Source organism: Peromyscus californicus, unplaced genomic scaffold, assembly GCF_007827085.1.
Source record: "Peromyscus californicus insignis strain IS unplaced genomic scaffold, ASM782708v3 Scaffold_10__1_contigs__length_136768540, whole genome shotgun sequence".
NCBI classification, from domain to species: domain Eukaryota; kingdom Metazoa; phylum Chordata; class Mammalia; order Rodentia; family Cricetidae; genus Peromyscus; species Peromyscus californicus.
In genome coordinates this window covers 131,816,169-131,840,976 of record NW_026294391.1, presented here as the reverse complement: position 1 = coordinate 131,840,976, position 24,808 = coordinate 131,816,169, and the positions used below count along the sequence as shown (strand labels likewise).

At 42.8% G+C, this 24,808-nt stretch overlaps 1 protein-coding gene and 1 non-coding gene across 2 annotated transcripts; both read right to left on the bottom strand.

The window, feature by feature from the left end:
* Nucleotides 1-2,758: 2,758 nt before the first annotated feature.
* Nucleotides 2,759-6,969, bottom strand: Gpr50 (G protein-coupled receptor 50). The gene is given in 3 exon segments (XM_052747520.1): nucleotides 2,759-3,222; nucleotides 3,225-4,301; nucleotides 6,759-6,969. Coding segments are annotated over 3 exon segments (1,752 nt in total).
* Nucleotides 6,970-14,629: 7,660 nt separating this feature from the next.
* Trnak-cuu (transfer RNA lysine (anticodon CUU)) lies at nucleotides 14,630-14,702 on the bottom strand. Its single transcript has one exon. It is a non-coding gene; the product is annotated as a tRNA-Lys (tRNA).
* Nucleotides 14,703-24,808: the final 10,106 nt, after the last annotated feature.

The window sequence follows — 24,808 nt, the reverse complement described above, 5'->3', positions numbered from 1 at the left end:
CTGGGCAGGCTGTGAACTAATTATGCAAAGGTGAGGGGCCAACCAACTGAGCAGGGACTGCAGCTTCCTCCACTCACCAATGGAGTTGAAGCTGAGGCTGGACACTTGAGGGAGAACTTTGGAGCTTTGTTGTAATAATAAAGGCTTCACCCCTTCCATTTCCTCTTGGATCTGGCACCGCTAATGGCCTGGAGAACAGTAGCTTGGAGCATCAGGCCACAGTACCTTTATTTTGAACACTTCGAAGTGTCTCCCAGAGCAATTCTTTGGCAAAATGAGGGTGGGGTATGGGTAAAAGAGGGCTGGGGGATGACTCTTAGCCAGTCCATAAGTACATATGTAAGCATCCATCTAAGACAACCAGGAACACTTCGCAGGAATTTTGCACTCAGGGTGCAGAGTATGGGGCCTGAAGACCAGCAGACCTGCTAGGGTAATAATAGGGAGCTAGGTTCACTATAACTTGTGAATTGATGGCTAGCTAAGATGAGTTCAGTCTGCCAAAGCCTGGATAGACCCAATGAATGTGCACTACTGTCTATGTCCATTATATGAGCATGTGTTAAATGTGCATATCTTTAAAAAACAAACAAACAAACAAACAAAACTGGTCTGGTAAGATGGCTCAGAGTAAATGTACCTGATGCTAAGCTTGTTGACCTGAGTTTGATCCCTAGAACCCACATTTTAGAAGTTGTCCTCTGACATCCACATGCACGCAGTGACACACACACGTACCCCCGCAACACACACACACACACACACACACACACACACACACACACACACACACACACACAAAGTAAATAAAATGTTAAGTCCTCTAGGACTAGCAGAGGTTTTGCTTAAAATAAATAAAATTACATATATGTGTGTGTGTGTGTGTGTGTGTGTAATATATATCATGGTGTCCTAGTATATATTTGAAATTTTGAACTATTTCTTGTTCCAAGACATTCTTTTGAGACTGTGCTTCAGAGATGAGGAGGTTTACCCAGTGGTTAGAGTCCTGTCACTCATTCTCCACTCCTCTGTCTCTTTGCACTATCATATAAGCTCTTCTGCTTGATCTCTTCCATTTCTAGGGTTGTGGCAGGACTTAAGGCTAGCTTTACTTCTTCCACAGGGGGAAAATAACACCCAATGAGAAGAAAAGTATAACAGCTATGTGCCTCCCTAACCCCACCTCATCCAGTGTGCCCACAAACCTTCCCCCAAAGTTTGCTAATTAAAATAATCAAGGTGAAAGAGGTTCCAGGATGCTGCAGGCTTCTGACAGAGATGAAATTTGCAGGGAAGTCTTGTCCCTTCAGGCCAGTGCTCACCCACACACACACACACATCCTACACACCCTCCCCCCAATAAGTAACAGAAAGAAGAAATGAATGTGTGAAGAAGTCACATATTAAAGCCACAGAACCACTTTTATTTAATTGCTACCACAAATGCAGAATAGAATTAAGGCAGTATGATATATTTCATTTTCTCCTTAGAAGCTTGTGTACAGTTAACTTTGATTAAAGTGTTAATTTGAATCAGCAACTGAAATTTCATTTAAATGGCAGTTTGTTCTTGAGTCCTAAAGGAAAATCACTTTCAGGACTGTCATGAGACTAACTGCTTCACAGACTTACTGGTGCTGGCAGTTCTTCCTCCCAAGACAGGAGGGTCACAAAGACAAGGCTTTTTAATACTCCATTTGCTTCTAGCTATCAGTTATTACCTAAATTTCCCTTTAAATGAAAAAGAAAGTTAAAAACTGATGGTGTCAAAACATCGAGGTGTTTAAAGAGTGATTATGGATTATAATATTACAAACGTAATGATAACTGACACTCAAGGTTCCAAACCTTAAGAAATTACTTGCACATGGATCTATTTCTGTAGAAATAAAAGAATGTACTGGCCAATGCTTGAAAGACCCAAAAGCCAGCAGTGGATGTAGGATGACTGAGGGAAGAGCCAGCAGAGATACGGTGACTAGTAACAAGGTTGGAAGCAGCCCTGAAATGGACAGAGTCCCCCTTGAAATGGCGTAAAATCATCTCATCATTTCCAACCAAATCTATAAAAATCAGCACCGAAGTTTAAATTTACACAAAATAGAATCAGCTTAGTATGACATATCATTCCTTTTGCTACTTGATCTGCCAGGCATTAAAATGTACTTTAATAAGAACTTATCTAATTCTATTCTTCAGATAGGGTCATGTTTTGTCAAGTGTTTGCACTTCATCCTAAGTCCTTTTCTGACTTTCATTAAAGGTACAACACAGAGTTATACACTTAGAACATAAAGCTGTGAGGTCACAGTCACATTACAGAGCTGACCACCAAGACAAGCTGTCACATTACAAGCAAGTCACATTACAAGCTGACCCCCAACCCCTGGGAGTGGGAGAACAAAGCAGGAGGCAGAGGAAATCAGGAATTGGGAGGGAGAGCTTGAAAGTCAGGGAGGAGGATCAAAGCAACAGACAGTTCAGAGATCACTGAGGGATAAAAGCCAACCTTATAAGAACAGCAAGGCTTAGGAGTTCAGAATCACAGATGTCACACTTGGAAATTTGATCTCTAAGATAGAAAGAATATACACACACTTTCAAGTGTACAAGGTGCCAAAGAGGAGTGTGCTTGAAAGGTGGGTGGAACTTCCACTGTGTCTGGGGGTCCATGTCTGTGTGTGTCAGTGTGTCTGTGCAATGGAGATATCTCACGCTAGACTGCATAAGCAGGGCAAACTGTAAAGAACACTTTTCACACAGCCATCTCATCAGAACAATCGGAATCATCAGAATCATCATCAATAAGCAGGACCTTTCGGTAATCATCAATGGCAATGGGGATTACTGTGGGGTCAGGAGGGGTGGCAGAGGTAGCAGCAAGCTCAGGGAATACAATGGGAAGGCTGGAGGCAGGTTTGAGGTGGCCAGTGGTGGTCATCTCAAGGCAATGGGAGGCTGAGATCTCAGGGAGATCAACAGCAGTGAGCACAGAATGGCTAGTGGTGGCAGGTTCAAGATAGTCAACAGTGGTGGTTGCAGGGTGGCTGGTAGCAGGCTTAATGTAGCCAGCAGTGGATGTAGGATGGCTGGGGGAAGAGCCAGCAGAGATACAGTGACTAGTAACAAGCTTGGAAGCAGCCCTGAAATGGACAGAGTCCCCCTTGAAATGGACAGAGGTGGGTTTGAGATGGACCAAGGCGGGCTTGAAATGGACAGAGGGTAGACAGAGGCAGACTTGGGGTGGCCAGAAAGAGACTTATGATGGATAGAGGCAGGTTTGCGGTAGGCAGAAGTACACCTGGTTTGGGGCTTGGAATGGACAGAGACACGATCAGAGTGGGCTGCTGCCGCATCACCAGGCAATAGAACATTCCAGACATTCCGTGATGTTCCTTCCATAGCAAGACGGGTACGGGCACGCTCTTGTTCTCGGGCTTGGTCATGGGCACGGACATGGGCACAGACATGGGCACGAGTGAGAGCTTGGGTCTCCCGAGTCTCCCGAATGTCAGTGATGAGGTGAGAGATGAACAGGATAGGGTGCCGCAAAGCATGAAAGATGGTCCAATATTCTCGTCGGAAACTCTCATTGAGGATACCATAGATGACAGCATTGAGGCAGCTGTTGAAGTAGGCTATGTAATAGGCTGCAAGATAAAGCCAGTTGGGGATCTTGCCTGCCATATCTTTTGGACTGACAGCCACCAACACAGTGAGCACATTGATAGGGCACCAGCACACTGCAAAAAGGAGGAAGATCACAAACATGGTTAGAAAATTTCGAACCTCAGCAAACTGGTTATCAGGATTCTGTCCAGCTGGGTCATGGGCTGCCAGCACTTTGATCCAGATTTTGGTGTAGCAATAACTGACTATGATGAGAGGGAGGATGAAGTGGATGCAGACAATGGTCATGGTAACGACGGGGTTGTTCGCATAGTTGAAGATACAGGAGTAAGTGTGAGGATCATACTCAGTGGTGCCAATGTACATGTTAGGCAGGACAGCCAGGACAGTCATGACCCAGGTAATGACCAGGTAGATGTAAGTGTTGCGCAGGCTGAAGATCCGCTTATATTGGAGGCTGTGGCAGATGTAGCAATAACGATTGATGGCAATGGCCGTAATGTTGAAGATGGAACCAACCACACTCAGTCCTGAGACCAACCCGACTATCTGGCACTGGAGCTGACTCAGATCCCAGCCCCCAACTGACATGGCATACAGCATCATAGGGTAGGGGTAGATGGCCACCAGCATGTCTGCCACGGAGAGGCTGGCCACAAAGATGTTGCCTGGAAAACACGAGAGGAAGGAAAAGAAGGAAAAAGACTGAAATCAATGGTTAATGTTTGGAAAGCTACCTCCCAAAAAGGAAAAGGCTAATTTGATGGGTGGCAATTTAGAATACTAGATTTCTTTTGAAGAACAATTTTCTTCTTTCTTATTTACAAGAAAGTCCCAGCAAGTTTGGGACACCTGCGCTTTGCCAACCTTTTGCTTGTTGGTTTCCAGTGTCATCCTTGCTCCGAGAAAGAAGTGAATATAAGACAGAGTGAGCGAGACAGCACACAAGCATCATAGGTGTGTGTTGGGGGGAGTCCTGCTGATGCCATTTTAGAGAAATACAACTATGCCACATTTTCTGCACTGGAAGAGGTGGGGAAGGAAGAGTGAGAGAGAGGGGAGGTACATGGAGCTGTCCAGAAGTAGAGTCAACCTAAAATTAACAATGATAGTAATAATGTATTAACCCTCTTCCTTATGAAGGAAGACCTATCTACTGAAAGAGACCACCCTGAGAAGGCCTTGGGGGCTTGTTCAAAGAGATCAAATAGTACTGTCTGACATCCCAGTGAAACACTGGCCATTCCCCAGCTACCTTGAGAAAAAAGCCTAAGAAGAGGGGAGAACCCCTTTAATATCAAGTCTGAAGTCAAAGACAGTGATCAGGGGAAAGGAGAAATCTCTCCAAGTGCAGTTTTACCCTCAGCCATGCACAAAGCATCCTGCACAGACTCCTCTTGAGCCAGGCTGAAGAGAAAATAGCTGTGGGTAAACCCTGCCTTCTGCCCTGCCCCATTCAAAGGACAGCAGTACCATATATATATCATTCTTTACAAAAAGTAGACGAAAAAGGCCAAGTGCAGGCACAGGGTCCTCTTTCTTTGGGAACACCTCGTTGCTAATTAGCTTTGGTTTGGCAAAATACTGCACTTTGTCCTGGACTGGGAGAAAATGAGGGCTTTTTAAAAGGATACCAAGACTTGCCCTCCGTGCTTTTTTGCCAAAAGTGCTTCTTTCTAGGGTTTTCCCGCAAAGTAATGAACTTTCAAAAGAAAAATAGGAAAGAAATGTCAAAAGCCTTAAAACCCACAACACAAAACAACTTTTATTTGCAATTTATAAGAAAAGAGAAAAGGAAGAAGAGGAAAGGAGAGAGAAAAGATGAGTGAGCTTTCGAGGTAACTGCCCGTGTTCTGTGGATCTGCCCTTGGATACTGAATCAAGAGTGAAAGGTGAGGTCCAAGGCTCAGCCTCAGGTCTTTGGGTTACAAAGGAGAAATCAGAAGCTCTCACGGGAGTTTGAACGAAAATTTTTAATGACTCTTGAGTCTGTCACTGAGTTTTGAAACTTGTTCCCACTAAGCAATTCGCTAGGACGCTGCCTGGCTCTTTTCCACAGCCCCAGGCTGAGGGTCTACTTGGTTCCCAACCCTCCCAGATTTGTACATTTTCCCAAGCCGCTGAGATCTTGGAAAAGACGATCCAGGGCGCCACCATCACCGGCCCTCCTTTCATCTACAGCCTTCTCCCACCCACACTGGAAACCAGACTCACAGCTTTCCAATCCTCTATACCCCCACCCACCCTGCTCTGCACAGGTCTCAGTGTCCAGCACTTTCCCGCGCTGTTCCCCTGGGATCTGCCCTGATGGGCAGCTAGCGGAATCTGGCTCGCTGTTGACACATCCAAGCTAGGAGCCTCTTGCCTCCCCAGGAGCACTCAAGCTGCCCTCCCGCCTTTCCTACCTGGTTCTGCCTCCTCCTTCCCCGCGCCTGCCGCTGCGCAGAGCTCCTGAGCCCCTCCGCCGCCCTCCTTGTAACTCCTCAGTACAGACCTCCGGATGTCTGCTGCCCTCACCACCGCCGCCACCGCCTGCAGGGTCCAGCCCGTCGCTTGCCCTGGGACAAGCAGACGGAGCTCGGTTCCAGCGGGCTCAGACCTCCCTACTAGATACTTGGGCGTGGTGTCTGCACTATGCCTCGCTGCTGGAGAGCAATCTGGGAGCACTAGGAAGCTGGTGAGCAGAGTCTCCTTTGACTTTGTGGGAAGCCGCAGCATTGCGCTCCTGGGAGCGCCGCAGCCGCGAACTTCTCAAAGCCTGTCGCAACCGCTGCTCTTTCAGAGACAGTTCGGCTTGCAGTGCCTCTAAGAGGCCGCCCCTCTGGTGTCCAGTTCGGCCGGCTGTCCCCTGGTAGCAATCAAACTCTCCGTTCCTGTGCCGACTCCCTCCGTATCCGGGCTCTCGGACCAGACACGGGTTGGCGGGCTGCCGTGCACCCTACGAACCCAGGCTTTGCCTTTGGCTGCCCCACGCTAATTTCCTGAGCTCCCCCAGCGCTATGAAGCTCGAAGTTTAGGGGAACCCGGTAAAACGTCATCCCTACCGCCCTCCAGGCTTGGGAGGAATTTGGGAGAGGGGACTGCAAATTGCTGTTCATTAAATAGGGAAAAGAAGGGCGACTTACCAGAATTTTGGAGCTTCTTGTTCTTGGTCACAGCCAAAAGGACCATGGAGTTGCCGATCAGGTCTAAGACAACAGTGATAACCATTGCGCAGAACATGAAGGTGATTAGTGCTAGTGGGTAGTCAGGTTTTGGCAGCTTACAGCCAATGCAGCCGAATGGTGTGGGAACCGCCTTGGTAGGTCCCATGTTGCTCTTGGGGACCACGGCCATCCCTCCTAAGCAAGCTCAGGTTCCTTGGTGAGTCCGTACAGTGAATACCTGCTCTGTCACCAGGAGCTCTGGGAGCTCCTGGGAAGCGTGGTGCTCTCTGAGGCTCTGGGAGCAAATGACAGCTCCCTGCCCCTCTCTGGTGAGCTTTTAAAGCCTCAATGAGCGACTAGCCCCACCTCTAGCCCCTCCCCCTGACCAATCAGAGCTTTTTGGCCACCCTCCACCCCACCCCCGCTTAGTCACCACCTTGCCTTGGAGGAATCCACTGCTAGGTGTCCTCTTGCCTCTGACTACCCTATTTGTGCTTCCCCTACTCTCTAGCCAGCCCCACCCGCCCCTGTGAATCCCCTAGGTACTTTGCTTTGTGACTAGCTCTGAGTCACTAAGCATCCATTTCTAGCAAGTTCTCCTTCTCTCTCCAACACAAATACCTGTTAAAGAGATGTAGCTTTCAGAGAGGGCTCATGAGGTGCTTCTTGGGGTCTACTGCCAGTCCAATCAAGTGTGCAACCCCCCCCCCCCACTTAAGGTGTAAGGGACAGCCAGCGACCCTTTAAAGCCCCGTACCCTTGTCTTTACAAATTCCTTTAGAGGTTTATCCTACTCCCCACGCTCTAGACTGTCCATAGCTTTCTGTAGCCGGTGAGGAACGCAGGACAAGTGATCTCTCCTCTCCCACAGCAAATTGAGGTCCCTATACTCTAAGAAATTCTTCCCGCTCTGGGTCGGTCATTCTAGGAGTGGGTCTGCTCCTGTAGCTGCTGGACTTTCATTCTCCGTGGGGAAATGTACTCTGTGCTGCACTTTAAAAGCCCAGACCAGGTCTGCACCCCGGGAACTGGGAAGAACAGAAGGTGGTTGCTCAGCTTTAGGACGGGTGGGAGCTGGACCTCCTGTCCTCCCAGTTACCCACAGCCTGGCGATAGGAATTTAGTAACTGCTTTAGGTAAACATAAAACCAGCAAGAAAGCCTCTCTCCTGGGTTCCTGCTCTTTGAAGCAGCCCTGGGAGAACCGGTCAGGCTTCTCTCCCTTTCTTGGTGCTCTGCACTTCCTATCTGGTGGTACCTAGCAGTCGGACAGGCGGGGGATCTGCGGCACTGTGGCCACAAACCCGTTGTGGCAGAACCTGGCCCATAGCAAAGAAGCTGCAGGAGCATCCGCAGCCCCCAGCCCAAGGCACAACGTTTGCAGGCCTCTCTTAGCCAGGGACTCTTTTTTTCAATCTCTTCCTTTTCGGGCTGCACTTTCACACCGCGGGTCTCCTTCCCCATAGATACAGGCACCAACCGCAGTGTGCGACCAAAGGGGGATTTGAACGTTGAGGCTCAGACACAAGGGCTCCTTTCGGACTCTGGATGGTTCCAAAAGCCTGGTCAAGGAAGTGGATTTCAGCTGACTACTAAAAGTTATTGATCATGCTAGGGAGCCTTGAAGCGAAGAGGGAAAAAAAGACAAAAATCCTGAGGTAACACCTGGAGAGTCGCTGTGCAGACCAGCCTTCCCCCCCCCCCCCCCCCCCCCGCAGGACTGATGGATTGCAATGGCCCGGAGTGCAGCCATCTGGACATCGAAACACCCTACCCTGGGGTGGGGGGCGGTCACGGGGACGGGCTAGGGCAAGTTTCACATTGTACTTCAGCGCATTTATAGACATTCAACTGAAAAACGAACACTGCTGGTAACTAAAATCACACACTTTGTCTGACTAAAATACTAGAAGAGAGTCTCTGAGCTAGAAAAAAAAGTCCCCGTCCCCATCCTGGCTCACAGCTGAGAACCCAGCGCTAACCCCCACCTCCCACCAGGAGCTTTTTCACATTTTATTGACTGTTTCCTGGCTGCAACCCTGGCCCGCCTCAGCCAGGATTTTACATAAAGGAACCACAGCCCAAGAGTCAGCTTGAAGTACGCGGTGCCCTACTGTGCATCTGGACAGGAGGCTAACAACTCAAAGCCTGTCCACTTCTAAGACTATGTAAGAACGATGTTAGGCTCAACATAAGACATGATTCTGCGAGAATTCAGAACCTTTTGCTTGGAGGACCCGAAGCAGTTTTGAATTCAATAAACAGACTAGAATGGAAGAAAAATGGAAAGCAGCTTCTTAGGGGCTGCAAACACTATCCTCTCCGTTCCCTGCAAACATCTGGAAGGCTGTGGCAGACTATTCAGCCAGTTGTGCTCCAGTGTGAGAATTGTGGAGCTGAAGTGGCCCTGAAGTTGGCAGAGTCCCTGGCGCTGGAAGCTAGCCTTGAAAGCAGAATGAAATGCCTAGGGACTGAGGAGCAAGCCCAAGAGTGAGCTGAGGTCTGACCCCTGTCCCATTTGGACACTATTTGACCATGACTTCATGAAGTTTTGATTTTTCAACACCAAGGAGCAAATACTTTAATAATTGCTGGAGAAAGAATTCTGTTTCTACTTGAATTGTTATTTTTATGAACTAGTTTAATACACATTCTGAACATCACCTCAATACTAAGAAAAAGACGTGGATATTAAAGCTGTCATATGAACACAAATGAGGGAGAAAGTGGGGCCTGCTTACAGGGGTAAGTAGGACAAGTCTCATGCATAATAAATTTGATGACTTTGGAACATTTAAATCGTGACTCCTTTGTGGGTACAGTGCAGAGTTTGTGATTTTAGAATCTAAAGGCATTTTTAAAAATTAGTAAAGCCTGCTTAGAAGTCTTTAAAACTAGGATAGACAGAAACACTGAGACTTGAAAACTATTAACTATTAGAATCCCAAAAGGGAGACCTGGGGCCTTCTCTCAATGGGTACTTTCAGTTCCAGAAAAAGTGACCTTTCTCAGCATATAAGCCAGCACCTGTGGGGTTTGAGCTGATTGTGGTGGAAGATGGCATTTCAGCCTCCAGGCTCTCTGTTCGCTCCTAAGCACTGTAATAATGCCTCACCTATGGTTAGTCAGCTTGCTTGTTTGCTTGTTTTAGTACTAGTTGAACCTAGTACTTCCAGCATGCAGGGTAAACTCTCACAATTGAGCTATATTCCAAGTCCATGAATGCAGTTTTATATAAGCATTTTGTAGTTTTATAATGCTCATTGGGGATGTATTTTCTCCCGACAACAGCATTAAACAGATGGTGAAACCACTATCTAGAGGGATGAAAGTTGTGCCAAAGCTAGTAGAGGACCCTCAGCTAAGATTTAGACTCAGTCCCTGCTCAGTCCAGAGCCTTGCTCCCAAGCACCAGCTTCATAAGAAGTATTCACATGCTTTGCCATGCTGGAGGACTTGATAAGAGAAATGTTTTATTCTCATTTTCATTATTTTACTGTTTGTTCACTTGTTTTTACTGAGATATAATTCACATATTCACATACCATAATATTCTCTCTCTCTCTCTCTCTCTCTCTCTCTCTCTCTCTCTCTCTCTCTCTCTCTCTCTCTCTCTCTCTCTCTCCCCTTCTTAATAGGGTCCTTCCCACATAGCCCAGTCTGATTTCAAACTCACTGTCCTCCTGCCTGAGACCCTTGAGTGCTAGGATTACAAGCATGTACTCACACCTGGATTTTCAATTCACCCCCTCTCTTTCTTTCTCACATATTTTCAAAGCTGTATAAACATCATTACTGTCTAATTTCACTCCTCACACTCTTCATCTGGTTCTCCACCTCCCAGAAATCACCAATGTTCTTGCCTTTATGGATTTTTCCATCTAAGCACTTCACAGATACAGAATCACACAATATTAGTCTTTTCTGTCTGGTTTTTTTCCCTAACACAATGCTTTATGGTCCATCAATGGAAAAAACGTGGGTCAGGACTCCATTCCTTTTTATGGCTGAATGATGCTACATTGTGTGGATAGACTATTTCTTCTTTATCCACCCATCCACAGATGGACACATGACTTCTTTCCACTTTTCTACTACCATGCCAAGTATTTCTAGGAACACTCTGGATTCTCTTTAGCCCCAAGAAGCTCTAGGCTGAGATAGATAAGCAAAGGGCCTCTTGGTCTCTTTACCACTAGCTCCCACGTTTGCTAAGGGATGTCTCCAACCTCCTTTTACTAATGTGCTCTGAAATTTTCAAATCACTTGCCAAAGGCATGTAACACCATTGGATCTAATATGCAAAACTGACAAATGAGAATTTGGTATGATTCTAATAACAGTGCAAATGTCTTTTCAGTCTGAACACAAACAGGGCAGTCTCTGTTTTCACACCTCTGAGATCTCTCTCTCCTTGTAGGAAGACAATAGAAACCCTCTGCTGTGGATATCGCTCTGTACAAATAAAACACTGATTGGCCAGTAGCCAGGCAGGAAGTATAGGTGGGACAAGGAGAGAGGAGAATTCTGGGAAGTGGAAGGCTGAGACAGAGAGAGGCCTGCCAGCCGCCTCCATGACAAGCGAGATGTGAGGTACCAGTAAGCCACGAGCCACGTGGCAACTTATAGACTAATAGAAATGGGTTAATTTAAGATAAAAGAAGTAGATAACAAGAAGCCTGCCATGGCCATACAGTTAGTAAATAATATAAGCATCTGTGTGTTTATTTTATAAGTGGGCTGTTGTGTGGTGGTATTGTGTTCCCCAAAATGTTGTGTACCTTAATAAACTTATCTGGGGTCAGAGAACAGAAAAGCCACAAGATACTTAGACTAGAAAATGTTAGCACACGCCTTTAATCCTAGCATTCCAGAGACAGAAATCCCTCTGGATCTCTGTGAGTTCAAGGCTGCATTGGAAACAGCCAGGCATGGTGACTCACACCTTTAATCCCAGAAAGCAGCCTTTAATCCCAGGGGGTGGTGGTAGAAAGCAGAAAGGTTTATAAGGCATGAGGACCAGAAACTAGAAGCATTTGGCTGGTTGAGCATTTGGCCTGGTTAAGCTTTTAGCTGGTTAAGCATTCAGGCTTCTAGCAGCACTTCAGCTGAGAGCCATTGGGATGAGGACACAGAGGCTTCCAGTCTGAGGAAACAGAACTAGTGGAGGAATTGGCAAGGTGAGATAGCTGTGGCTTGTTCTGGTACTCTGACCTTCCAGCATTTACCCCAATAACTGGCCTCGGGTTTGATCTTATTAATAAGAACTGTTAAGATTCATGCTACACTGTTGGACTGCCAGGGCTTGGTGGGATTTGGAGAGAAAACTCCAGCTACAACCCTCTAAGGACCTGAGTGGGCCCCATTGTCCCCCATCTTAGCACCAAGGAGATACTTGATGGATGGTGGCTATATTTCACTTGATTCTTAGAAGGAAAAAACACATTTGAGGCTTGAGGTGTGCTCAGTGGTAGAGTGCTTGGCTAACATGCATAAGGTCCTAGGTTTCATGCTCAGGACTGAAAAAATTAGTTCAAAGTCAGCTGTTCCACTTGTCTCAGACCAGCTATTTATCCTCTTTATATCTCCATTACTTCACAGCAGAATGCAGATAATCATAAGTTCAGAATGAGATGTAAGCACTTAGAACACTATTCAGAAACAGGGAAGCATTTAACAAACACTTATTCCTGCAATGATGGTGATGAAATCTTCTAATATTTTGTTAAAATTGCATTTTATTGCACTTCCATGGAGGACAGGATCTCTCAGGAGATCAGAGATTCTGCACCCTGCTGGCTCAGGCTTCAAGACCCCTTGCCTTTAGTCTGTAATTTCAAGCAGATGTGAGCCAATGGGCACTGTCCAGCATCCCAGCTACTGTGAATGTATCAGATGGACAGAGTCCTACAGAGGGATCTGTGTTCTCTGTCATTCTCACCATCTGCTGTACTTTCTGTCTTTTCCACAAGAAAGAACACATATTTCTTGGCACCAGTCAGAAAGAGCATACAGAGTCATTGGCTTATAGATGGTCAGACCCACAGTCCACAGCTGGCCAAGTAAGCTCATACAGGAGAAGCTGGGACTCCATGGAGCAGGGTTGGGGAGTGTGGCCCAACCTAAGAAAAGCCACTTCAAGGCTAAGGCTGAAGCCTCAAAAAAACTGAGGAGGGATTTAGGCAAGATCAAATCCCTAGACCTGAGATCCAGCAAGGTCAGGATATCAGCCACCTCAAGAGCAGTTTGGGACAGTTGCTGGGTAGGCGATTTTGCAATCAGACAATGTCTGGTCACATTTACATCCCAAACTTGGAGACAGCATTCACAATCATTAAGTGAACAAAAAGAATGATTGCCCTCTCTGATTAAAACCTCCAGGTTTCATTCATCATGGTTGGAACTCCTCTGTCTTCTCCCTCTGCTTGAGTCATCAGGAGGCATCTGTTTCTTTTAAGGCAGTCAGGGACTCAACAAAGTAATTAGCAGCTAGTGTTTCCAGAATCTTAGCACCTGATAAAGGTTGCAGCTTAGGTGGCTCCAATCAAAGCGTGGCTAGAGAGAATAGCAGCACATTAATTACTTGTAGTAACACTTGGACTCTCTTCCCCCTGCACAATTTACCTGCTAATTAAAACTTAATAAACAGTATCTATTTTCCTGGTTTCTCATTCTAGCTGAACATTAGAAGGCCCTCCCCTTTATCAATCACCCTTACAACTTGATGCAACAAGCTGCCTAGTACTTGCTGTGGGAGGTCTGTTCAACTCACCTCACATAAGACCGGTTAGCCAGCAAGATCCACACTGGTCCAGAGCCAGTGCATGTTAGAGCATGAAAGCAGGCACATATGTCCAGGTCTGCCCTTAGGGCTTCTGACTCAGAAGGTCAGTCTTTCATGCAACCCCAGAGCCTGCACATTCCCCAAAGGGTGCTGGTGATTCTGATGCAAGTAGCACAGAGACACATCCTAGAGCAATCCCATTCTTTTCCTAAGCACCCCTAGACATTGGCCATGTAATGGGATCCAGGTGTGTCAGTTAGTGCCTCTGTTACCAGATACGAAGAGGTTCAGACCTGCTGAAACTTCATACATGTTTCTCAGTTCATAGCATGTAGATTTGGTCCTCACATCATTCCATCTCTGCTGTGGCCGGGGAGTCTTAGCACAAAGCTGGGCAGGGACCCTTGCCCTTTCAAGCCCAGAGCTTGATCAGGGGCACTATGCTGCTGGAAAGTCCATCCTAATTATGCCTGCCTGATTTGGCAACTAAAAATACAATGAGCCATCGGCATCTCAAGGCATGTGAAATCTTAACGTAAGAGCATCTCATATTGTAGTTAGACATACTTGTCCTAACTCATCTCTTTTCCAGAAATTTGTGTATGGTAATATTTTATTTGTATTAAAATGTTATTTGTATGTTAATAAATAAAGTTGCCCGGGGGTCAGAGCTATTAGCAAGCCATAGGAAAGCAGGGCAGTGGTAGCGTACGCTTGTAATTCCAGCACTTGGTAGGCAGAGCTGGGTAAGTCTCTGTGTGTTCAGGGATACAGCCATTATTGGATACACATACCTTTAATCTTAATACCAATCATGGAAAACCTGGAGGCCTATACAGACAGGCCATGAGGAGGCGGTCATGCGGTTGGGTTTACAACCAATGAGAAGGCAGGACAGGAATTCTATATAAAGACTTTAACACAGGGGTAGCTCTGGTTCGGAGAGGTAGGACCACCGCAGGAGGAAGGGTAAGGTTTTAGCTCTTAGCTCTGACCTCTTGGCTTTCTTCTTTGCATTGGTTCTGTGTTTCTTATTTAATAAGAAGGTTGGATACATCTACATTTGGCGCCCAACGTGGGGCTCGAACCCACAACCCTGAGATTAAGAGTCTCATGCTCTACCGACTGAGCTAGCCGGGCCGCCCAGGCCAGAAACCGGACCTGCCGCCAAGCCAAGCCAAGCAGTTTTTAATGAATTCTTGTCACGTTGTTAAACCGGTAAAAATGAATTATAGAGAAATTCAAATTCAGACAGAAGAAATAAATAGTGAAGTTGTTTCAAAATTGGGTAATAAGGTTACAGAAAGAAAGCCAGTTTTCACACAATCACCCTTAATTTATCCAGTAGCCATACAGCAGCTACCTGATGAAGAGAATGAACAAAATACTTGGGTTCCAGTTGAAATGTTAGACTTACGAAGATTTAAGGAGGCAATAGCATCTTATGGCATGCACTCCCCATATGTAAAGCAAATGTTAAACACCTGGTCAACTTGTAATAGGATTCTACCAAAGGACTGGCGGGAATTGGCACAGGCTGTTCTTGAACCCGGACAAAATCTCCAGTGGAAATGTGGTTCAGTAATGAGGCTAAAAATATAGAAAGACAATGGAGGGATAGCGGAATACAAGTCTGCCAGGATCAGCTTATTGGAGAAGGCCAATATGCTTCAGTACAAACACAATGTTCATATAATGTCCAAACCCTATTTCTATGTCGAATGGCAGCTTTGAATGCATGGGACAGAGTTGAAGAACCAGGAAAAAAAACTGAGTCATTTACAAAGGTTATACAGGGCCCCAAAGAATCTTTCACAGATTTCTTACAAAGATTGACTTCAGCAGTACAAAAAATGGTCCCGAATTCACAGGCTAGTCAGATAATAATTGAATCTTTAGCCTTTGAGAGTGCAAATGCAGCGTGCAAAAGAATAATCAGGCCATTAAAGGCAAGATCTGCACCTTTGGAAGATTGGATTAGAGATACAGTTAATGTAGAGGCTTATGACCATGATGATATGTGGGTAGGAAAAGCAATTTCAAAAGGTTTGAGCAATATTAGATGTTTTGGATGTGGAAAGCAAGGACATTTGAAAAGGGATTGTAAACAGGTCATTCCTAGAAATAATGTTTCTTCAAGGAACACTGGCAACAGAATGCCCCTTCCTTCTGGAGTATGCAGAAGGTGTGGTAAGGGAAAACACTGGACCAACGAATGTAGATCAACAAGGGACAAACAGGGTAACCCTCTGCCTCGAGCTTCGGGAAACTCCCAGAGGGGCCTCAGGCAGGCCCCCACAGTAAATCCAGTTCAAACCTTTCCTGCAGTTGTAGAGGAAACCCCTACTCAAAGCAACTAAATAACCAAATGTCTATTGGAATAAATCATGTTAGTCAAGATGATGAAACAGAGAAAATAGGAAATACAGGAAAAAACATAAAGAAAATTTTTTGGCAAACTTCTATTAATGAACAAAGACCAAAACTAACAATAAAAATAAATGGTGTTTTGTTGTCTGGTCTGGTAGACACAGGTGCTGACATTACCATAATTGCACCAGAATTTTGGCATCCAACTTGGCCTCTTCAGGAGGTAAACATTCAACTCTTAGGAATTGGGACGTTATCTCAGGTGAAACAGAGTGCAAGATGGCTCGAATGTATAGGTCCAGAAGGACAGAGAGGAAAATTAAAAACATATGTGGCTAACATAGCTATGAACCTGTGGGGTCGAGACGTTTCAACAATGGAATACTCAGATTAATATCCCTCCAATCTCAGAAACAAATCATAAATTAGTACATGTTTCTGAGAGAAATATTAAAAGATATTCTAATGAGTGCTCACCAGCCATCCATGTCATACAAGAACAGGGCACAACAACTGATAATCTTCCAAAAACACTAACAGCTCTACCTTTAAAATGGTCAACAGACAGGCCTGTATGGGTTCAGCAATGGCCTTTAACAACAGAGAAACTCCAGGCTTTACAAGAGCTGGTGGAAGAACAGTTAAATGCTCATCATATTGAAGAATCAACCAGCCCTTGGAATTCTCCTGTATTTGTTATAAAAAAAAATCTGGTAAATGGAGAATGGTAACAGACCTTAGAGCAATTAACAAAGTAATTCAGCCAATGGGCTCTTTACAATCTGGAATTCCTTTGCCTACTCTGTTACCAAAAGGCTGGCCTCTCATAGTTATTGATTTAAAAGACTGTTTCTTTTCAATACCCTTACAAGAAAAAGACAGAGAAAGATTTGCTTTCACAGTGCCTACTTATAATAATTCTCAACCGGTTAAAAGATTTCAATGGAGGGTTCTCCCACAGGGAATGTTGAATAGCCCAACTTTGTGCCAATATTTTGTAAAACAGCCATTAGAAGTGGTACGTAAAAAATTTCCTAAATCTATAATTTATCATTATATGGATGACATTTTATTAGCTGATTCAAATGCAGATACTTTAGAAAGAATGTTTGAAAAAGTAAAGAAAATTTTGCCTTGCTGGGGATTACAAATTGCTTCAGAAAAGGTACAAAGAGGAGATTCTATTAATTATTTAGGATATAAAATAGAACTTCAAAAAATTAGACCTCAAAAGGTACAAATTAGGAGAGATAGACTACAGACTCTTAATGACTTTCAAAGATTATTTGGAGACATTTCTCATCTAAGAACTATTGTTGGGGTAAAAAATGATGAACTGAATAATTTGTTTAAAACCTTAGAAGGTGATAAGGACTTAAATAGTCCAAGAGAATTATCACCTGAAGCTGAGAAAGAATTGGCCTTGGTAGAAAAGAAAGTACATGAAGGGCACGTAGATCGTATTGATCCAAAGCTGGAGTGCATTTTGGTTATTTTAACTTCTAGGCATTCCCCAAAAGGAATATTAATGCAAAGGGAAGATATTATATTGGAATGGATATTTTTACCAAATAAACCAAATAAAAAATTAAAAACTTATGTGGAAAAAATCTCTGACTTGATTTGGAAAGGAAAATTGAGACTTCGTCAATTAGCAGGAATAGATCCAGCAGAAATTGTCATACCTTTAACTAAGGAGGACATTGAAAAATTATGGATAGAAAATGAAGCTTGGCAAAAAGCTTGTAGTAATTTTTTGGGAGAAATTAACAGCAAATATCCCAAAAGCAATAGAATTGATCTTATAAAGAGAGCTGATTGGATCTTGCCTCGAATTGTGAGGAAAAAACCCATATCTGGAGTTCGTACATTTTATACAGATGCCAACAAACAAGGAAAGGCAGGTTACAAATCAGAAAATTTAAGTAAAGTGGTTCAAAGTCCTTATAATTCAGTTCAAAAATCAGAATTGTATGCTATTCTGTTGGTATTAATGGATTTTTCAGAACCTCTCAATATAGTAACTGACTCTCAGTATGCTGAAAGAGTAGTATTACATATTGAGACTGCAGAATTTATCCACGATGCTTCAGAATTAACTTCATTATTTATTCAATTACAAGATACAATCAGAAAAAGGAGTCATCCTTTATATATAACTCACATTCGATCCCATACTGGTCTGCCAGGCCCTCTAGCACAAGGCAATGATGAGATTGATAAATTATTGATAGGAAATGTGCTGGATGCCTCAGAATTTCATAAAAAACATCATGTCAATAGTAAAGGTTTAAAAAAGGATTTTTCCATAACCTGGCAACAAGCCAAAGAAATAGTAAAGAAATATCCTACTTGTTCCTTCTACAATCAAACACCATTACCAGCAGGATGTAACCCAAAGGGTACTCAGAGGAATGAAATATGGCAGATGGACATGTTTCACTTTGCAGAATTTGGAAAACTGAAATATGTACACCACACTATCGATACTTATTCAGGATTTCAATGGGCAACTGCTTTGAGTTCTGAAAAAGCTGATTCTGTAATCACTCATTTGCTAGAAGTTATGGCCATTATGGGTATACCTGCACAAATCAAAACTGATAATGCTCCATCATATGTCTCTGTTAAAATGAAACAGTTTTTTGCTTATTATAATATAAACCATGTTACAGGTATACCACATAATCCTACAGGTCAAGCAGTTATAGAAAGATCAAACAGAACTCTAAAGGATATGCTAAATAAACAAAAAGGAGTAACAAAAACCCCCAGAAGTAGACTACATAATTCTCTATTAACTTTGAATTTTCTCAATGCCAATGAGAAAGGAACAACAGCTGCAGAAAGACATTGGATAATAGAAAAAACTACAGAATTAAATCAACCTATATACATTAAGGATGTGCTGACCTCAGAATGGAAACAAGGATATATGTTACATTGGGGACGAGGTTTTGCTTTTATTTCTACAGGAGAAGATAAGTTGTGGGTACCATCAAAATTGATAAAGGTTCGATTTGAACAAGAGAGACCTCTTAATTAGAGGAGGTGATAGTTCATCAACTATCGTAAATATCCAATTTAAACTAACTTACACCAGTAACACATGCCTTTTCATTTAATCAGATAACTTGTCAAAAAGGAACATCCCCAAAAAACCTTGGGGAAAGGTTTTTGTTTTTGTCTTTTAGGAGAATGAAGGTTAAGGAATTTGAAGAACACTGGACAAATGAGACAACTGAAGAAAAGGGACAAATCATCTATCCTAAGAAACAGAGTGAAATGGCATATGGGTATGTTATCTAAAAAATTTTATGTCTTCCTAAATGTTTGTTTCTGCTTTTCTTTAAAGATTTAACACTATTGATCTTCTAATAGTCCCAGTTCAATTAAAATTTAAAGCTGACTTTGGAGTTGGAGAATGGCTCTCTCCTTCTTTAAACTCAAGTATGTTGTTAAAAGGAAAATGCAAACTCCCTGTATCATGCCAGAAGAAAAGAGCCATCTTCTGCTATGGGACAGGAAAAAAGCCAAATTAATTAAGGGACTATTCTATTATGAATCTCAACTCTTTGATTCTATTCTGATTCTTTAAACTTTTCTTAAAGTATGAATTTTATATCAAAATTTACAAGATCAATATATATAGATTATATATACATTTTAAACTTTGTTAAGATATAAATGGTCATATAGAGTACTAACTAATTCTAAAAGGTCGCATATATAGTCTTTGTGTTCGAGTCTCTTATCAGTTTTTTGCAGGAAATCACGGTTAGGCCTAACATCAACTGAAGTCTCCAGGAAGAAGATGGGGCCCCACAACAACAACAATTCCACGTGGACAATAATAACATCACTAAGCTGACAAACATCATCTACAGATCAGCTTTGAACTACAAAGTGCTCAGAGCAATTTTGAGAGAGCTAGCTGAGATGATCCAGTCTCAAAGACTACTTGAATAAGGATTTGAGATAAACCCTGAATTTTGGCATTATACACAGACTGGATAACGAAGGATATATTTACCTTTCCTAGAATTTGACAATTAACCTAAAATTTTTCTTTCAGGATAAAGATACCTTCGCCCATACCCAGCAGGAAGCAATTTCAAGAATACGACGCCCACATTCCCAAAGAGGTGGTGTGGGGCGGTTGGTTTTTTTGGTCTTTTAATGGGTTTTGGGTCTGGGATAATTTTCATTGATTAGGGGGGTTGGTTACAAGTTGTTGTCAAGGGTTAGGAAAAAGGCTAAGCAAAGGAGATTAGATTTAAGGTTCTTATTAAAAAAAAAAGAAAGAAAAGAAAAATGTAAATACGTTACATTGGATTGGATTGTTTTATATTGTACACAAATTATATATATTGAAATTGATATTGTTAGAAAATGTTATATATATTTTTTAATTGTACCGTTCATCTAACAATGTAATGCAATTTTCTGATCCTTGATTGTTATTACCAACTATTAGGATATAAAGAAATGAAAGTTAGTAGTTAGACATTATAACAGAACTTGTAGTTATATTAGGTATGTTTTCAAGATTGAGTAGATATATTTTAGATAGACAGGTTATCTTCAAACCCTTCAGAGATCTACAGAATATGGCATTTAAAATGTTTTAATAACTTAGAAAATTTTTCTTTTTTGTTATGACTATGAGACATATCGGCTCCTGGCAGTACCAATCTACTTCAGAGAAAATATGGGCATTGAAGAAACTGCATATGGAGTTAACTTTCATTGTGGGAAAAGTTAGCCACTGGACAACAGAGTATCCTCGAATCAACAGGACAAAATGGACAGACAGGACATAAAACAAAGGATTACTGATTCTTGCCAAAACAAGTGTGGTTATGGCTTTATCAAAAGGCATCTTCAGAGGCCAGGACAATATGGCACCATCCCTGAAGTGGCCTTCGCAATTCGGAAAAGGTACAGTGCCCTTTTCTTCGAAGGCAGTTGAATAGGCAGTGGGCCGATGGCCTCTGATGTGCAATGGAACAGCAGCTGAAACAGTTATTCTTGAAGAGTAACTAAGCTCACGCCTCTCAATAGTAGACTGGCATTTGATAGAGGGATATGGAGAAGAATGGGATGCTGAGATGAAGCCATATATACACAGCCAAGAAGAATGGACAGCTGAATTAAAAAACCATCAACAATTTCCAGAATTTAAAATCCTGAATCATGACATGACACTAGTGGAATTCAGGTGTTTCTGGTACATGGACTACTCTCACTCAATGTGAGGTTGAACTGTTGACCTTGTGTACATCCTACTTCACAAATGAGTCTGTCAGATATGCTAAGCCTATAGGCTGAAGATGATGCCCCAGCACTTCGGAGAAACCTCAGGTGACTGTCCAGACAGCTGTCTGTTTCTGTCAACTCACAAATTTTTTGGAAGTTGCTTGCATGCACTTCCTGTTTTTATTTTTGTTAGCTAATATTATTTCCTTCTTGGGTCTCTGAGGGAGTTGAAGATTAGTTAGTTTTAGTTGAAGGTTAGTTAGTTATAGTTGAAGATTAATTAGGATACATTTTGGACTTACCAAAATAGGATAGATAATGAAATTATTTTCTCTGAATTTGTCAAATACAAATGGACTAGACATTGTTTAGGTATTTATTACTTGTATATATTGTATATAGTTATTGTACTTTTGTATATAGTTTTTCTTATATTAGTTATAAGCTTTTTCTTTTTTTTCCTTTTTATTAAAATAGAAAAGGGGAAATATGGTGATATTTTATTTGTATTAAAATGTTATTTGTATGTTAATAAATAAAGTTGCCCGGGGGTCAGAGCTATTAGCAAGCCATAGGAAAGCAGGGCAGTGGTAGTGTATGCTTGTAATTCCAGCACTTGGTAGGCAGAGCTGGGTAAGTCTCTGTGTGTTCAGGGATACAGCCATTATTGGATACACATACCTTTAATCTTAATACCAATCATGGAAAACCTGGAGGCCTATACAGACAGGCTGTGAGGAGGCGGTCATGTGGTTGGGTTTACAACCAATGAGAAGGCAGGACAGGAACTCTATATAAAGACTTTAACACAGGGGTAGCTCTGGTTCGGAGAGGTAGGACCACCGCAGGAGGAAGGGTAAGGTTTTAGCTCTTAGTTCTGTCCTCTTGGCTTTCTTCTTTGCATTGGTTCTGTGTTTCTTATTTAATAAGAAGGTTGGATACATCTACATTTGTGTTTAACTGGGCACCTTGTACTTTATCAGGTAACTCTGAAGCCACTTGTGACTGATCTAAATGAGTCACATATGGGGAACTGGACGTTGGCTGGTAGAAGTGTTTTCTACATGAGGATCTGTGGAGCAAGGAGTATTGAACTGGAATTGGGTGGGTCTGTTCTTTCTCCATCTGCCACCTTGTCCTGTTCCTGAGGGATATTCGTTCAGTATGTTTCTGACTCCCATTCACCAGCCCCTACTATGGTATTGGAGATGTTCATGATCCATTCTTATATATATACCTACTTCCCATTTATCTCATATTTGCAGCTCTACAGAATAGTACTTTGATTGAAAATTGACCCTGGCATCTTGAAGCATGTCCACTCTGGTATTTCAATTTGGGCTCACATTCAAAACTAATGTGTGTTTCCTACCTGTGGCATCTGAAAAATATGGTGAATCTCCAGAACCTCAACATCTGTTTTCCAGAAATTTTAGCTTTTGGAAGTCCTTCCCAGAACTCTTTCTAGAGAATTTGCTGTGTCCTATGTAACCTATCTTCCATATGAGGCCATCTCAAACCTCTTCATGTAACAAGCACCCATATAGCAGTTTGACCTGACTTTACAAGCTAAAAGCAATGTGCCGTCTGAAATGTTTTACTTCTATTGAAGTGGGTATGTGCTGTAAACAGAGAGTCACGGCTGTCTTCTATTACTTCGGTATCTATCCCAGGCCAAGAAAGTCTCAGGAGTGGAAGGTGAGGATAGTGACTGTATCCAGGCATCACTTCCTCAAGTGAGGTGTGAGAAGGAAGAGGGGATTGTGTTGTCCTTGGGGAGAATATGTGGCTGCCTGGAATGCTAAAAAGCCAACGGATAAAGTGCAGTGAAGCATCCTAACAGGATCACCCACTTGGCAGAAGAGTCACTAGAGGAAATCATGGCATTTTCTGTGAGAGGCAACAATCACAAAGGAGCCTGGCTCCAAAAGACTCCAGGATCTCACCTGTTTTCCATGTTGAGAGTTCAGTGCTGGTTAGCCATACTTAAAGCCCCAGAGCCTTAGCTAGAGCAGATGACATGCTTTGGACATCCTGGGCTCATCCTGAGCTACCCTTTGGAGCAGAATGCAAAGTGAAGCACTTTCTGAGACTGCCCCTGTGTTCTTGCCCTCTGTGTTTTGCAGTCCTGGAGAATTCAGGTACATCCATCCACAGTGAACTTCCTCCCTCTCCTGTCCACCCTGTCAGGATGGATCCAGGAGCTGGACTTCTGGTCAGTGTGGTAGGAAACATTTGCACTGAAAAACAATTGGTCAATTGAAATATTTCTCTTGTCTGGAGATGGCAGATAAGACCCCAGGACCAGGGCCTCATCCTGGTCCTGAAAGGCAGTCAAGCTTCATCTAGTTCTCTTTGTTCTGGTGGCTTGGGTGTTAAGTGCTGATGTCATCAAAATGGTTCCAGGCTCATGTGCAAGCAGCATGAGACCTTTCTTCGCTAGAAACCACAGGGGAGGGAACCATGGTTGTGCACATAAACTCTCCTTTGGCCTTGCCTTTGACTAGGGGTTGATTGAGCAGATATAACAAGAAATATGTTGGGTTGTTCTTGTTGACAATGCAAGCCCTCCCTTTACGTGGGCTGCCAACAGTTACACTTGGTCTGCCTAGGGTAGGGCCTTTTTGGCTTGTTCTAAGATACTCTGCCCTATTTTATATATATATATTCATTTATGTATTATATATATCCATTTATCTTATTAAAAGCTTTGTGATTTTTCTTCCACCTTAAGTCATTAATTTATCACAGCTTGTTCTTTATGCATGCATGAGTCAGAATCCAGAATATATATTCAGAAACCCTAGTTACAGAATCAGTTGTTGAGGAGCCCATCCTCACCCCAATGGCAGTGTCAGCTCTGTCAAATAGCAAATAACAAATGCCCACATATGTGCAGGTATGTTCTGGGGGCTCTACTCTGTTACATTAGACAATTTTCTATCCCTGTATTAAAACTGCACTCTCCTATTTGCTAGGGCTTCAAATTAGCTTGGATATACAGGAAGGCATTTCCCATCACCCTAATCTTCTACAGCATCTTGAGTATGCTTCATCCTTTGCATTTCATATATATTTACAATAATCTTGTTAAACTTAAGACAAAAATCACATGTATACACCTCTGCAGAGTTTTATTGGAATGCATTATTATCATACATTAACTATAGATGTCAATTTAAGGAGATTAATTATAATTTTGTGGGTTGTATTTTCTTTAAATTGACACAGGATCTCATGTAGCCCAGGATCCTTGAACTTGATATGTAGCGAAGGATGACCATGAATTCTGATCCTTTTGTCTCCACCTCTGAGTGCTAGGATTACAAGTGTATACTACCATGCTCAGTTTTATGTGGTTCTAGGGATTGAACCCAAGACCTCATGCATGTTAAGTAAGCACTCTTCTAATTAGACTGCATTCCCCAGCCCAATACTGTGGTTATTAATGTATCTTTCCATTTATTTTAGTGTTTCCCAAAATGAAGTTTTACAGACACTTTGATGGTTTCACTTTGAGGTACATCAATATTTTGATGCCATTTTAAATTCCAACAGGCTGACTTATCTTTTTATTTATTTTTTTCTATTTTTTTTTTTTTTTGGATTTTTCAAAA